At 50.1% G+C, this 16995-nt stretch overlaps 2 protein-coding genes across 2 annotated transcripts; one reads left to right on the forward strand and one right to left on the reverse strand.

Annotated features, from left to right (window-relative positions):
- Window positions 1-5717: 5717 nt before the first annotated feature.
- On the forward strand, window positions 5718-6476 carry BCR38DRAFT_342643 (uncharacterized protein; the record flags this gene model as incomplete). Its single annotated transcript, XM_040855963.1, has 2 exons — window positions 5718-6044; window positions 6141-6476. 2 exons carry the CDS (start codon window positions 5718-5720, stop codon window positions 6474-6476), a joined length of 663 nt encoding a protein of 220 aa, XP_040715691.1.
- Window positions 6477-6993: 517 nt separating this feature from the next.
- Window positions 6994-8483, reverse strand: BCR38DRAFT_485425 (6-phosphofructo-2-kinase; the record flags this gene model as incomplete). The annotated part of the gene is made up of 3 exons (XM_040863884.1): window positions 6994-7515; window positions 7593-8296; window positions 8378-8483. 3 exons carry the CDS (start codon window positions 8481-8483, stop codon window positions 6994-6996), a joined length of 1332 nt encoding a protein of 443 aa, XP_040715692.1.
- Between the last annotated feature and the right edge of the window lie 8512 nt (window positions 8484-16995).

The following is a 16995-nucleotide window of genomic DNA, read 5'->3' on the forward strand; positions in this document are numbered from 1 at the left end:
ATAGGCGTGTCCCCCTGGTGGTCACCTGGTGTTCACTGGTGGTCACTTGGTGATGGCAGGTAGGGGTGTCCACAGTCGTTTATTCATCTCTCCCATCTCTATCTTCCTCCGTCTCGACTCCTTACTTATAGCCAGCCGAGGTTCTCTGTTGGATTCTGGATGTTTGCTTCCGCATGTCTGTGTTCCTTCGACTTCGGCCAACATCTTGGATAGCGGCTCTTTATCTGCAAACGGCTTCAACCGCTCTCATTCGCCACAAGCGGCTCTCTAGCCGCCACAAACGGCCTCCCGGCTCCTCATTCGCCACAAACGACTTCCTTCCTGGTGGAAGCCGGCCCGCCTCGGATGACACTTGTGGCTCTGACACTTCTGTTCTCGCGAACTCCCGTTGCTCTGCCTTTTATAGATGCTTTAGAACATGTCGGTAACTTTGGTGTTACTTTTGAGAAGAGGGGTTCCTTTCGCCTTCTGAACTTCAAGTGACAATAGTCTTCTCTAGTGCCATATTATTTCTGAACCTAGGAACCAGGTGCCCTATCTGACAACACGAAGCTAATATGTTAAAACGAAATCTAACTCAAACCGAAGAGGATTCGATTTCCCGACGTATAATTGAGCTACATGCGCGAGCATTTCCTCCTCGGCTTCGATACGTTGAAGAAATGGCGAATATCCTACGACGCGTACGCGACGCGCCCCCCGTCGGCAAGAACTGGACCACGAACTTCGTTAACCGCCGACAAGACCTCCGAACGCGTTTAAACCGTCGAATTGATTACCAGAGGGTATTTAGCGAAGATCCTATCGCGTATTACGCGTGGTTTGAGCTTGTTAGGGACACAATCGCTAAATACGGTATCCTACCGGAGGATATCTACAACTTTGACGAGACGGGCTTCCTAATGGGCATAATCACAACCGGTATGGTTGTAACGAGTGCAGAAAGACACGGACGGCCTAGACAGGCTACACAAGGAGGTCGGGAATGGGTTACGGTGATCCAGGCTATTAATTCGCAAGGTTGGGCGGTACCGCCGTACATCATCTTCGCGGGCAAGGTTCATCTTGCTTCGTGGTATCGCGGTAACGACCTACCGGCCAACTGGAAGGTCGACCTTTCCCATAACGGTTGGACTACTAATAATATTGGTGTGGAATGGGCAAAACACTTTGTTCAACATATTATTAGCCGTCGGAAGGGTACGAAAAGTCTCTTAATATTGGATGGTCACGAGAGCCACCACTCGATGGATTTTGAGACTTACCTCGCGGCGCACGGCGTAATTACATTGTGTATGCCTTCCCATTCATCCCACAAGCTCCAGCCTTTGTATTTGGTACCTTTTAGTGTGTTGAAACGGCTGTACGGTGCGTTCGTGGAGGATTTAATGCGAAGGCATCAAACCCATATTGAGAAGCAGGATTTCTTAGCTGGATTTTTAGAAGCTTTCATTGGTGCTTTTCACAAAAAAAACATCAGATCAGGATTCGAAGCAGCTGGACTTGTTCCTCTTAACCCGGATAGGGTCATATCTACGTTGGATATCGCAAAAGTAGTACGAACACCGACACTCGACCCCCAATTGCCTCCCTCCGTCTGGGTTTCTAAGACGCCTACCAACACCCTCGAAGCCGAATCGCAGTCAACTTTGATTAAAAGTAGCGTCCAGAGGCATCAAGACAGCTCGCCGACGCATATTTTGAACTCAATTAACTCGACTACGAAGGCTACGCATGCAATGATGCATGAGAATGCATTATTACGTCGGGAGAACGAAGAGCTTCGTGAGACGAACCATATACTAAGTAAGCGTCGTAGGACGAAAAATAAGCAAATCCAATATGGAGGAGCACTTAGTATAGGTGATGCACAAGTTTTAGGGGCCTTGAGGGGTGATATCAAGGTTATGGAGGAGGAAGAAGGGGAAAGCAGTCGTCCTGTAAAGCGCCGGCAGACCGGTATAAGGCGCTGTGGTATTTGCGGAGGGACTGGACATAATGCAAGGACTTGTTCAATAGAAGTAGAAACTGATAATGAAGAAGATTTTGAGTAATTTAAAGGATAAAATGCGGGTTATGCATAGGATATTACTGAATTACTTGAAGGTGCCAAGAAAAGTGCGAAAGTGACTTGTGTGCGAAAATGACTTGTGGATCACGTTAACCGACAAAAACATCAAGGCAGGGTTTCGAGGGGCCGGCCTAGTCCCCCACGACCCTGAAGCCGTTATCTCGAAGCTGGATGTTAGGATTCGGTCGCCTACACCCGTTAGCCCCTCTCTTCTAGATGCTGACCCTTGGGTTTCGCAAACGCCCAATAACCCGACAGAGGCTCTCTCGCAGTCCGATTTTGTCAATCGCCGAATCACCAGACATCAGGGAAACTCTCCGACCCTAATCTTTGATGCTGTTGGCCACCTCGCGAAGGGTATAACTCGATTAGCCCATGAGAATACCCTCTTGAAGGCTGAGTGCTCCACCCTTCGCAAGGCAAATGAGGCACTAAGCAAGCGTCGGAGGGCAAAAAAATCGCGTGTCCGGCAAGGAGGTGCACTTCCTGTCGAGGATGCCCTGGACATTTTGGCCCGGAAGGACGCGGAGGCCCAGGTAAAGGAGGACAAGCGCTCTAGGGGGGGTAAAGAAAAGGCTGGTCCGTCGACTGTACGACGATGTAGTAAGTGTAAGAAGACCGGACATAATGTAAAGACTTGTCAGGTCGAACTATAATTGTCAGATGTATATAGCTCTGAATAAATTTCAATAAACTTTAGTCTGTTGTGGCTTTTTAATTGAACTTGAAATTATAGTGTGGTAAAAAGTGCGCGACTCGGTGTTAAACCACGTTATACTATTCGTACCTAAGTTTCCTATTAAAGTATTCTCGGGAGAGCTATTCTACCTTAACGGCGGTACGATCCGAGGTAACGATATCGTTAGTAATACTAGCACGGTAATTATAATAATAGACGTTAAGAGAAGAGGCTAGCTCTTATAGTAATTCGGGAAGAAAGAGCCCTAGAGGATACGAAATAATCACGTAGACTACTGTAACGGGGTAAGGCCGGACATCAGGGAAATAGGTTACGGGGCTAGGATAAAGTTTATTTTATCTTCTTTTAAGAGGCACAGAGGCAGAGTAGGACACGAGTCCCCCATCTTCATGCATCATCATCTCCTTATCTATATCTTCACCTTCGCTTTTCAGTCAGGTATTTAGTTATTTTAGTTATTCAGCTTATCTTTACGTTCGAGATCCTATTATCACGATACGAGTCTCAGAGGCACATCCGACCAACTCGCGCACCAGACGTATAAGAGCTTCACTCTTATAACCAGTACCACGATCTTCGTCTGATAAGACCACCAGATGGGATCTGTTGGTACTGGAGCCGTCTGTTCAGTGTGTTAGGTGGTAGGTATATCCTACTGACCGCCTGACCCCGTTTCACTACCTAAGTGCCCTAGAGCTAGAGCTAGAGCTAGACGGCGCCCTATAGTTATTGACGTGGGGTTAGGGTTTTTGGGTGCTCGTTTTCGTTTTTTTCCGGTTTCAGACGAGTTATGTAAGCGCGTTCTTGAAGGGTATTTAAGACCTTATGTACATAGTCACTCTCTTGAGAAAAAGATAGGAATCCAAGCGGTCTTTTCCACAGTAATCTGAACCAATTTCTCTTTACTTGAACAGGCATTCAATGTCTGATGTACCTGTTGAGGTACTTTCTGTTCCCCTATAGATCTGATTGTGCCTGCTGAGGCTACAGTTGTTAGTACCTGTTGAGGTACTTGTCGTTCCGATCAGGGCAACGAGCTCTTCATCTTGTTATTTCTTTCCACCTCCCGGATAGTAAGGTCTTGTTGAGGATCTTGTTATTCGTTGCCATCATTTTACACCTTAAACCTGCGGGTGGTTTCACTACCCGTCGTCATTATTCGGCTTTATAGTAGAAGAGGTCGCTAGTACGAAGCGAGTTATAGATAACACGATAGTTAGCCTAAGGATTATAGATATAACGGACGATCTAGTAAGTATAATACCGTACGAGTATTTCTACTAAGAGTTAGCGTTAGAGGGCGAATAGACACCGGATATAGCTAACTTACGGATCCTAGGATCCCTAGCGCTAGTATATAAAGACGTTACAGATAAAGATATAATTAAGCCGCGTAGAGGACTACGCCGTAAGGCTAAGCCGAACTTACGAGCCCTATATCTAAGAGGGTGCAGACGTTAATAACGTTAGTTAAGAGGTAGAAGCCGGCTACGTTAGGCTACGTTAGGTACTAAGCGATAAGAATCCGGCTAACGGACTTACTAAGCCTTTAGATAGGGCTAAATTCAATTAATTTATTAACCTATTAGGGATAGAACTATTAGAGATAGGAGTACTAGACGTAAAGCGCGACGGCGGTGAAGGGCGGCAGAATCGTACTACTATTAAGTAATAAAGAAGCCGTATTCATAGGAATTAGACCCTAGAGCCTATAGTAGCGAGAGGGCGTGTAGGATTAAGCGCCACGGTTATACCCTAGGCCGAAGGCGGTGTAGCGGCAATTGCACTAGTAGGGTCAAACCCTTCCTTATAGATAAAATAGCTACACACTACACACAACAGAGCAGATAGACAGATTAATCAATACAGGATCTACGCAGCGTCATTAATAGAGGGTTGAATCCCTCACTGTTAATAAGGTTGAAGTACGACAGTTAATTTAGTCGAACCTTGTAAAATAGGGGTGTATGGAAAAAGGTGTTCAATACGGTTAGATCGTCCCCTCACTTGACCTTACTACATAGTAGATATAGGGAGCGGGGCTGATGTCGCTTTTGATGTGTCCAGATTTAGAGTGCCACGTCCCATCGCGTGCTTTCTCAAGTTCGTTGTTGTGATACATGAGGGCCGAGGGCGGAGAAAAGCCACCTCAACGTGATCAGGGGTCGATAATATAGAACCACAAATATCCAAGTGCTATTAGCAACGGCTACTGCTGGTTCGGTGACAGGAAAACGTATATACTGAAATGCTGTCCCTTTTCTGTTATTTTGTGTCTACGTTGTACCAAAGCGTGGCCAGGTGAGAAGTTTTGCACCCAAGTCCTCGTAGTGTGTTACATGCTGGACTAGTCCGTACCTTCTCCCTTCTCACAATGGTTACGAGTTCGAAAATGGACTCTGTGCCGTATTATTGATCCTCCCATGTTGCCTATGCAATAATTATACCCATACTTTGAGATTATAAGTGTATCGGCAGGAATACTACAGGCCTGCAGCTCGACTAGGATTCCCCACTCCTGATAATATGCACTCGAGTGACATGTCCCAGGAGCCAGGTCTGGGCAACTCCGGATAGCGGGATCACGTCAATTCAGGTCCGAGAGCTGATGATGATTGGCCGGTAGAAATAAATAATGTCAAGTCTTCGCAGACACGGGAAGTCATGGAGGGTTGAGAGCGGCAGGCGAATGACCAATCTGGAGCGGCATAGGCGTTGTGTAGCATCGAGGCCCGAACTGAACATATTTGAAGGGAAACTATCATCCACGAGTGCTATACAAATGCTTTCTGTGGTGTGCGACCGAATCCTTCAGGTCTCCTCATGTAGTGCCAACGTATAAGTCGGATAGCGCCACTTCTTGTAGAAGTAAATCTTCTCCACCCCTTACCACTCTTTCTAAACCTACCCTCAAGCATAGTCAATAAGTCTACCAAACCGGACACTATGAAGCTCCTATTACTTCTCACCATGACCACTGGTCTGATAGCCCCAGTATCTTTTGAAGCTGAGGCCACCAGGCCACACCGCAAATGCCATCGCCCCAAGCAGTCAACAAGCACCTCACCAAAGCAAAGTGCCCGCGTTCCCGGTACCGCGCCCCAAGCTTACAAGACCAACATAGGCAAATCCTCGTTGAAACGGAGCAAGAGCAGCCTCAGCAGGCTGCCCGCCTACCTCATCGACCCGGACTCAGCTGATTCTAGTCTACGGAATCTACGCTTCTTAAAACGCCAGGTGACTGCTAACGACTTCTATGAGTGTCAATCTGCCGTAAGCAATTCTTTGTCTCGATTCCTATCCCTCCTGAACTCCCACACCCCCACCCCTGAATACCAGGTTAGCATAATCACTGATGGCCATCACCAGAATCCAGCCCCAGCCCCAACAGATTGCAACATAGTCATCGACCAGGTCTACGATGCGAACCAGAATCTCATCGTCACAGCCAATAGCTGTCTTCTTTTCCAATACAACTCGTGCTGGGGCTTCTTCTGTGCTCTATGTTCACAGCTGACGACATCGACCGACTTTATCGGCAACCAGCTATCCTCCGCAGAGAGCCTGTGTATCGAAAACGGCCAGGACGGCACTATTGTTGGTGAGGACGCCCCACAATGGGAAGCTGGTTTCATATACCAGGGCGATGGGCTGCCATCCTACGACGTCTGCGGAGATATGCTTAATTTTGCTTCAAATGAGTAGGTGGGTCTATTGTAGTACGAGAGGGCAAAGTCATGGCAACGGGCATAGCTCGTGTTGGTTGGACATGAGTTTTGTCAATAAAGGGCTGCATGGTATAAAGTAACGACATCTGGCTCGGAAGCATCGAGGTCTGATTTCGTTTAGCAATGCATACAGCCTGTAGTCATTGAGGTATGACATATTCTTCGCAACCATTCGATTTGTATAACAATAGCGCCAGTGATCTTCATGCCCATACCCATTTATGCATGGTTCCGTCCGGCCCATTTGATCCTCTGACATGCAAATGATGGCATCGTCGAACTGATCCCTTCAACACCCTGATCCCAGTACCCATGATCAGAACCAGCCCACCCAGTCCGGCTCGTAGTTCTGATTAATAGCCCTGCAAACATCAGATTACCATACGCATTCATTACTCCAGGGCCCGTAAAGTTCTTCGTTGCTCACCATTGGGCGGTCTCATTCCACAGTCCCAAAGATCCATTTTATGACACTGCACGACTAAGCAAGTTACTCAGACAGTGGCATCCGCAGCCGGATCTTCATGTTTAGCAGTACTGCCCTTCCCTCTCCAAGTACTGACGGCCGGAATATCCGCTTGATACCTCTCCTCATCTGTGCCGTATGCTCGAGGCGTAAGCTTGATCAAAGAATGGAGAGGAACGTTGAGCCAGGGAGATCTCGACTGGTCCTTCTTCATAAAGTATGCGTAGATGCAACGCAATATGGCTTGATGCGTTACGATGAGAATGTCTTCCGAACGCTCCAGTTCCATGATAATGGGCTCGAGTCGAATCACAACATCGCGATAGGACTCACCGCCGCGATATCGGTAATTGTACTTGTCTTCGTCTCGAGCGATGAAATCTTCGGGGTAGACGTCCTTGATTTCCTGGTATGTCATGCCGTCGCAGACACCGGCATCCAGCTCATCGAGTGCCTTCCACTGCAGTTGGTTGTAGTTGTCGGGGAGGTAACGCGCGGTGGCGATAGTTCGTTTGAGGGTGGACGTCCAAACCGTTAAGGGGCGGTCAGACTATTTGAGAAGAGAAGTGTGGTTTAGCCAGTTTTGATTACTTACATATCGCAAAGGGCATATGGGCCAATACTCACTCCAACAGACTTACGAACTAGCTCGGGCAGCTTCTGAGCATATTTATGGCCACGCGGTGACAAATCTGCGTCACCGCCAATGCGCCCGTCAAGATTGTACAGCGACTCCCCGTGCCGGGACAGCCAGACAGATCGGGGGCGGATGTGGAGGTTCATTAGATAGTATACAACGCGACTCTGCAGGTAGTCCTGTATGCGGTTGATGATGACCTGGCCGCCCACGTCCATGATCTTGAGGTATGTGTAGTCGCTCTCATCGCCATCACCGTCAATTGTCTTGTAGACCTTCTCGTAGTTTTTGATCCGGTTGCGGAAGTCCATGGCAGCCTTCTCCGGGTCTTGACCCTTGTAGTCTGGACTCGTCGTCTTGACGTCGCGGATATTGGCCATGATGAGGTCCTCATTGTCGCTTTTGGATTCGACGAACAGCACCTCGATGCCTTCGCGAGCGCACGTGTCAACAACCCACCTGCGGCGGTCTTTGGTCGAGTTTGTCGCGTCTAATATGCCAATGACACCGCCCTGTCGGAACCAGCTAAGCATATCGGCCATGGCAGCCTCGGCGGCGGCCCGTCGTCTGCGCTCTCCTTCGGCATTGCCCATCTCAAAAAACTCGGCAGACGGCTGGGGGGCATCAGTTCGCCGATAATTGCCGACGTTGAATGTCTTGGCATCGATCGAGAGCCATTGGAGGTACCGCTGGGCTTTGCAGAGTGGGAAGTGAGTTAGCAGCCGGCTTTTGTTGGATAAAGTCAAGGTAGGGTGATGACGGAAACTCCAAGTACCTTTTTGTGCAATATAGCTCTTCCCACGCGCTGGCAGCCCAACCATCACGACACAGATCTTGGTGTCCTCGACCTGGACGCCTCGGCCATTAGTGCCGGGAGCCATGCTTGCCAACTTGCTACGGTTACAGATTGGGGAACAAGCAAGGGAATCATGTGAGGCAATGACAGGGCATGGAACTTGTTTGCGTAGCCAGGGATACCAGACGGGAAGAGTGAAAAGAGAGAAAGGATCAAAGACGAGTGGATAAAGGCAGGAGACAACTGAATAAAAAAGAAATTGTAACAACGAGACGAAGCTGAAGGCGTGCAGCAGCGGCTCAGGGGAAAAATGAAACTTGAGAAGTCAATTGGAGCCAGGCCGCCTTGCCTCACTAGCATCCCGTCACTTCGGGTACTTCAGGGTCGAGGCAGAAAAAAGTCGGCCCACGAGCACGAGCACCCCGCAATGGGCCAGGGTACTAAGCTACCCTAGCCCGCTTAGCGTTGGGGATAACCCCTCAAGCTTGGAGCCCCCCCCCCCCCCCCAAGCCGTCCCCATCATGCCCCTCACCGACAACCTTGGAACCAGACAATGGCACAAATTGACCACTTCTAGGCTGCTTCCTAATCCGGTCGCCCTCGAGGCCAAGAACGCCTCAAGGCCATTGTATGGGTAGTAGGAGAGTAATGGCGCCACGGGTGACTGGCGCCTGTTGCATTGACGATAGCCTTCAGCCATGATAACCCATCCGCGCGAATGTTGCAGCCAGGTGGCAGGTTGGGGCTTTTGAAAACCACTGACAATGGATGGCACAACGTTGGTGAGGATGGATACAGCCGCAACATGCCTTGCGACCGACAGGTGCATGTCGACAACGACATGGGTCAGTCTCGGATCTCTGCTTCGCATCCCGGCAGCGACTCGAGCCACTTGTTCTCAGGCATCTTCCGGAATCCCTCAGATGCAAGCTCTTCGTCCACTTGGGCGCATGAACTGGGATATCGCTTCGTACCGGACTGGACGGTGCCCTGCTAAGCCAGTCGTTTGGCTTTGTCCGTGTTTTTGGCATGAGAGCCAGGAGCGATGGCTCTCTTGAGACCAGAAATGGGCACATCGAACCAGCATCCCGAAGCTGGTGTAATAGCAGATGGGTATCGTGAAGTCCTGTCGCGTCCCCTGACTTCAGGACTAGCGGTGTAATAGAAGCCGAAAGACAACGGCAGTGCTTTGTTATGACGACTCTTGGGTCTTGAATTTACTCTCCCAGACCATTGATGGGTAAAATGTGAATAAGAAGCACAATGCCATACCTTGCTAAAGCTCCATGTGTGATTCCGCATTGGCCGCGTCGCCGAACTACCCCCAGCGGCCATGCCTTGCATTGTGAACATGAGATGCTCAGATGTTGACCCTCTTTCGCTGCCTGCTGCCAGCCGCCTGGTTTCGGGTCCACCCTCTACACTCCGCGACAATGAAGCAAAAGAATATTTACGAGATAAAGCCCGACCTGATCGTACGTTGACTTGGAGCGTGGGGGAGGAGGGGTCGAACGTGGCCGACGACGCTAGACTGCCTTCACCTCAAAGCCAAGGAGATAGCTGTCGCTTTCAATGTCCAACCCGTAGATTCTGTTCTGAATCTATGGAATGGGAATGTAGACAACTATCCAGCTTTCCAGCTTTCCATATTGTTGTTTCTTGGGGGTGCCTAGAAAAACTACTTATCAAAACGTGGGGGATACATCGCAGAGGTGACCAAAAAGGAAGCCTACCGGCCCCCAGTATCTGACTTGAAAGCTGTCGTTGGGTTTTGCCAAGGTGATAAGCAGGCAATCCTCCACAATCCTGCCAACTACCGTGAAGTCACTAGATACACACGAGCAGCCAGTCATTGAAATGGCCTGCTTGGATTCCGTGGTGCGTGTGGGGGTTCCACACTTTGAACCTTGTAAACCGTGAGCACAAACTTATGTGTCCAACCATATGGGATAATAATTCACCGACCTACCCTCACCCATTAACATACCTTTACTTGCCTCAGCCATGTTAGGATGCAAAACATGATCATTGACATTGATATTCGGATCAAAGTTGCTTGTCATGCATTGCTTGTGAACGACACCTACATGACGTTTGTCAAACACGACGAACCAGAATGTAAAGTGTTTTATTATTATTATTATTAAATACGCCGTAGGCTCGAAGCCCCCGGTACCTCTACTAGTACTCCCGTATGTCAAACCGTGCCCTAATGGCTGGACTAAATACATACGCTGCGTCGTCGGTTCGCCCTATTGGCGACTGCGTTACGTCCACTACCATACTACGTTGGTTCTCAACCTACCAACAAAGTCCCCCCTGAGAAGATCGATGCTATCTGGGCCTTGAAGCTGTCCGACCCGTCCCTAGCAGCCACCTTACAATAGTCCCACTAACTACTGGTTCTCCTGTTGCCGTTGCGAGGTCTCTGCGAGAGTATAGTGGCCGTGGTGCGATGGCGGCCCGTAATGGTTCCCTCGGTCCTTCCAACAGCCCGCAAAAGAGGATTACGTGCTCTGCCGTCTCAGGGGCGTCGCCACAGCGGCATAGCGGCGAGTACACGCCAAAAGCCCCTGTCTTGAATAAGAAGGCTGCTAGTCCTATTTTTTCCGTCCTGATCTGGCACAGCGTAGACGCCTCCAGTCGGTTCAGGCCGAAATACCTGCCCCCTTTCGGTATCTGCATCGAAGGGCCCTCCGGTTCCTCAGCGATAGCGCGTCGCTGGCGATCGTGATGCTCTGCTCCGGTGAGCCATCTCTTCCTCCAGTGGCCGAGGAGGGCAGCCGGGACCTCCTTTTCCTCACTCATCCACTCGGAGCCCCGGGCCTCCTTCTCCATAGTGTACCCTGCCGGTCGGAGTAGCTGCGACGCCTGCTTCCTCTTCGCCGGCCTATCCTGCCGGAGTATATGTGACGCTTTAGCGCTCGCGCTGCGAAGCAGATTTCTCTTCCCGCTAAGCCGTAGCCGTTCTTCAAACTTAGCAGCCCGGGCACTAAGATAGAGGTCTAGTGGCGGGATTGCTGCTTCTGCTTCCAGGTGGCGAACCGGCGTCGCTTTGTGGGCGCCACAGACTACCCGGAGGCACTCGTTCTGTATCCCCATCAGGCTCTTAGCTGGCCCTGCCGGTTCCTCACTTATAGTATGCCACGCAGTCGCCCCGAAGGCGATCGCGCTACGGATAACCACCGTATATAACAGCCTCGCCCGTATAAGATCGCAGCCCCACGACATATTGACTAGCTTTGTCAGGGCTAGCTTTTGAGTTGCCATTTTTGTTTTAACACGCTCAACATGGGCGTGCCACGTCAGTTTGCGGTCGAACCAGACTCCTAGGAACCTGGCTGAGACTACCGGCGACACTGTGGCGTCCCCAAGGCGAATACTTTGCGGCAAGGGCTCTCGGGCCCTAGTAAAGTGCATTAGCTCACTCTTGTCAGGAGCGAACTCCATCCCGTGCCTCACTGCCCACCGCTGACACGTAGCCCATGCGTCCTCCAACCGGCGGCAGGTCGTGTCTGGATCGGTGCCGACGCTTAGCAGGTTCGTGTCGTCCGCGAACCCGACTACTAAAAGTAGTGGGTGCTGCTCCGCTAGCTCCTCGTACAGCGTTGAAATGTATAATATAAACAGTATCGGGGATAACGGTGACCCCTGGGGGACGCCAGCTCGTAGGGGGATTGGCTCTGACTCCTTGCCATCGAACCGGAGGCGTACCGTCCTACCCTCCACGAAGCTGCGTACCCACTCCTGAACCCACTCCGGGTAGCCTTTCCGGGCTAATATGGAAATCAGCCGTCTGCAATTGACCGTATCGAATGCCCCCCTGATGTCTAGCTGTAGCAGCGAGGCGATGCCCCCGCGTCTCCACGCCGTATAGACCACGTCCTCAACTATACGTATTGCCAGTTCGGTGGACCTCCCAGCGCGGTTACCCATTTGGCCGTTTGGTAGTAGGCCGGCCGCCTCAGCTACTTTGGTGATACGCTGGCTCATCGCCGTCTCTATTACCTTCCCTACCGTGCTAAGCAGGGCAATGGGGCGCCAGCCGCCAGGGGTCTGCTTCTGAGCTGTCGTTTTATTAGGTTTAGGGATAACAACCACCCTCGCTGAGCGGAAGCGCTCCGGGTAGTACCCCAGCCTAAAGCTAGCTGTTGCCAGATCCGCCAGAATCTCCCATAGGGGTTCACCGCAGGCCTTTAGCAGGCCAGTGGGGATCAGGTCGTCGCCGGGAGCCTTCCAAGCAGCCGTTCCTTTGATGATAGACTCGATATCCATTGTGGTCACCTCCCTAGGGACGTTCAGCTCTGGTCTCGTCTGTAATAGGCCGCGATCGAGGTCCGATAGATCTATACACGGGTCTGGGAAGAACCTCTCAGCTAGTAATTTTGCCTTCTCATCATGTGTACGTGCCGTAAGCGTGTCGCCGGCGTCCCTCCGGAGATCTGGCAAGCCGTGGACCTCAGGGGGGGCCCAGCTCCGTAGCCTAGCCCACCTCTGCAGTGCCCACATAATAATATTATTATTATTAAATACGCCGTAGGCTCGAAGCCCCCGGTACCTCTACAAGTGCTCCCGTATGTCAAACCGTGCCCTAATGACTGGACTAAATACATACGCTGCTACGTATGTTCGCTCTATTAGCGACTGCGTTACGTCCACCACAATACTATGTTAGTTCTCACCCTACTAACAAAGTCCCCCTGAGAAGATCGATATTATCCGGGCCTAAGCGCTATCCGGCCAGTCCTGAGTAGCCACCTTGTGATAGTCCCGCTGACTACTGGTTTCCCCGTCGCCGTTGCCAGGTCTCTACGTGTATGCAGCGGCCATGGTGCGATAGTGGCCCGTAGGCGCTCTCTCGATTCTTCCAGCAGGCCGCAAAAGAGGATTACGTGCTCTGCCGTCTCGGGGGCCTCTCCACAGCGGCATAACGGCGAGTACACACCGAAGGCTCCTATCTTAAATAAGAAAGCTGATAGTCCTATTTTCCCGGTCCTGATCTGGCATAGGGTAGACGCCTCCGGTCGGTTTAGGTCTGAGTACTTGCCCTGTTTCGGCATTCGCATCGAGGGGCCCTCCTGCTCGTCGGCGATAGCGCGTCGCTGGCGGTCGTGTTGTGCTGCCCCGGAGAGCCATCTCTTCTCCCAGTGGTCTAGGAGGGCAGCCGGGACTTCCTTCGCCTTGCCTATCCACTCGGAGCCCCTAGCCTCCTTCTCTATCGTGTACCCCGCTGGTCTGAGCGATTGTGACGTCCGCTTCCGTCTCGCCGGCGTGTCCTGTCGGAGTATGTGTGACGCTCTCGCGCTCGCGCTCCGAAGCAGGCTCCTTTTGCCGTTATTCCGTAGCCGTTCTTCAAATTTCGCCGCCCGGGCACTGTAGGTCTAGTGGCGGGATAGCTGCCTCTATTTCTAGGTGTCGGACCGGTGTCGCTTTGTAGGCGCCACAGACTATTCGGAGGCACTCATTCTGTATCCCGACTAGGCTCTTAGCTGGTCCCGCTGGTTCCTCGCTTATAGTGTGCCACGCAGCCTCTGCTCAGACGACTCGGATCGTTCGTTGCTACATAATAATATTAAATACGCCGTAGGTGTTAACCCTCGGTACCTCTAAAAGTACTCCCTTAAGGGGCTATAGATGATATAGCGGGCCCTTAAGCCGCGTCGGGCGGTTATACAGGTAAACTTGTAGCCAAACGACTACTTGTCAGATAGGGCACCTGGTTCCTAGGTTCTAGCAGGTTCGTGTCGTCCGCGAACCCGACTACCAAAAGTAGTGGGTGCTGCTCCGCTAGCTCCTCGTATAATATATAGTTATATTGTTACACGCAAAGGTGGTCAAAGATTTGTGAGGTTGTAAAAGCATGACATTCTATCTAGTCCTATGGAGCTGTCAGAGAACAGAATGCCATAGGCACCAGTGGGTGTCAGGACACTGAACGCAGGACACCGGTGGGCCGCCGGAGGGGTGTTTCGGACAAAAGACTCCCGAGTCGTGATTACAATCTATGTGAAGCTTTGGGATGACGAGAGTCAAGATCCTTGGCATCGCCGACCCTGCTGTTATGCCGGGTCCAAGCGGCGGCCTAGCTATCTATATAACGACCATCTCGAAGTAGGATAGGGAAGGAGTTGTCAGAGCCACAAGTGTCATCCGAGGCGGGCCGGCTTCCACCAGGTAGGAAGCCGTTTGTGGCGGCTAGAGAGCCGCTTGTGGCGAATGAGAGCCGTTGAAGCCGTTTGCAACGGATAGGGAATCGCTTGGTTGCAGATAAGGAGCCGCTGTCCAAGATATTGGCCGAAGTCGGAGGAACACAGACATACGGAAGCAAACATCCAGAATCCAAGAGAGAACCTCGGCTGGCTATAAGTAAGGAGTCGAGACGGAGGAAGATAGAGAGGGCAGAGATCAATGCATCACCGTGGGCACCCCTACCTGAGACCGCCAGTGACCACCCGGTATTACGTAGGAGGGACGCCCGTTACTCCCCATCACTCTGTACTATTGCCTTAGGCCTAGCCGTACCCTGACAGGAGCACGAAGGTTGGACTTAGTCCCAACGGGCTAAGTCACGTGGTAACCTTGGTGGTCTTAGCAAAGCCCACCAAGGTTGCCTAACATATATTAACGTCGCACACCTATATCCGGGACACCCCCATATGTGGGATACCTAAAAATGCCTTATTAACACCGCTAGCCTCTAACTTCAACCTTTTTTATGTTTACTAATATCGACTTAATCGTTACGAAATTTTACGTACGTCTTCTTTATACTATTATAAATTATTATACCGAAGATAATATTTATCGAGCCTTTCAAGTAATAGCTACCGGTCAAAGCCTCCGAAAAGCAGTATATAAGCATAGTATCCTAAGGTCTACTTTTTCACGACGGATTTAGGGAGCCTAGTTAAGAAATATAGCCTTCGCTAACTACTGTCACGCCGCGCTAGGGGTTGCAATCCTTGCCACTACGCCACCGTACCAGACGTCTTCACCAAAAGAGACCAATACCAAAGTCCCTGACTTTGGTATCTGCAACCACTTATCAATCTGTTCAAACCAGTGTAGGTCAATCACGTGACAACCGTCACAACTACCAGAGGCTCTCTCTAGCCTAGGAATCCTATCTAGCTAAATAGGTTTGAATCTAGGCTACCCTAGGCCTCCTACTAACCTATTAATAGCTTAAGGACTTCGCCGAGCGTATCCTACAGATCTACGGAGACACCAAACTACTTAGAAAGAACTAGGTCTAGGGTTTTATTAAGAGGAACCCTTTAGTTAAGGTCTAGAGAAGTAAGCTATCGATTCCTAGCGTATTACTAGAGCCTTAGCTAATATAATTAGGTAATAGTTTAAATACCTCGCTATCCCTAAGATTAAATCTATTAAGGCCTCTAATCGATATAATATAGATAAGATAGGTATTCTAGAAAGTAGAGGATTAAATAGTCTTATTCTAGGATTATCTAACGTGATCCACAAGTCATTTTCGCACACAAGTCACTTTCGCACTTTTCTTGGCACCTTCAAGTAATTCAGTAATATCCTATGCATAACCCGCATTTTATCCTTTAAATTACTCAAAATCTTCTTCATTATCAGTTTCTACTTCTATTGAACAAGTCCTTGCATTATGTCCAGTCCCTCCGCAAATACCACAGCGCCTTATACCGGTCTGCCGGCGCTTTACAGGACGACTGCTTCCGCCTTCTTCCTCCTCCATAACCTTGATATCACCCCTCAAGGCCCGTAAAACTTGTGCATCACCTATACTAAGTGCTCCTCCATATTGGATTTGCTTATTTTTCGTCCTACGACGCTTACTTAGTATATGGTTCGTCTCACGAAGCTCTTCGTTCTCCCGACGTAATAATGCATTCTCATGCATCATTGCATGCGTAGCCTTCGTAGTCGAGTTAATTGAGTTCAAAATATGCGTCGGCGAGCTGTCTTGATGCCTCTGGACGCTACTTTTAATCAAAGTTGACTGCGATTCGGCTGCGAGGGTGTTGGTAGGTGTCGAATATCACGTGTGTCCAATCGAGTAGTCAGAAGTGCATAAGATTGTATATGAATGAGGTGTGTTCTTCTCTGTCTGTCTTCTGTTCTCGCGAACTCCCGTTGCTCTGCCTTTTATAGATGCTTTAGAACATGTCGGTAACTTTGGTGTTACTTTTGAGAAGAGGGGTTCCTTTCGCCTTCTGAACTTTAAGTGACAATAGTCTTCTCTAGTGCCATATTATTTCTGAACCTAGGAACCAGGTGCCCTATCTGACAGTAGGCGTCTTAGAAACCCAGACGGAGGGAGGCAATTGGGGGTCGGGTGTCGGTGTTCGTACTACTTTTGCGATTACCAACGTAGATATGACCCTATCCGGGTTAAAAGGAACAAGTCCAGCTGCTTCGAATCCTGATCTGATGTTTTTTTTGTGAAAAGCACCAATGAAAGCTTCTAAAAATCCAGCTAAGAAATCCTGCTTCTCAATATGGGTTTGATGCCTTCGCATTAAACCCTCCACGAACGCACCGTACAGCCGTTTCAACACACTAAAAGGTACCAAATACAAAGGCTGGAGCTTGTGGGATGAATGGGA

This window comes from Pseudomassariella vexata (genome assembly GCF_002105095.1).
Source record: "Pseudomassariella vexata strain CBS 129021 chromosome Unknown BCR38scaffold_7, whole genome shotgun sequence".
Lineage (NCBI taxonomy): Eukaryota > Fungi > Ascomycota > Sordariomycetes > Amphisphaeriales > Pseudomassariaceae > Pseudomassariella > Pseudomassariella vexata.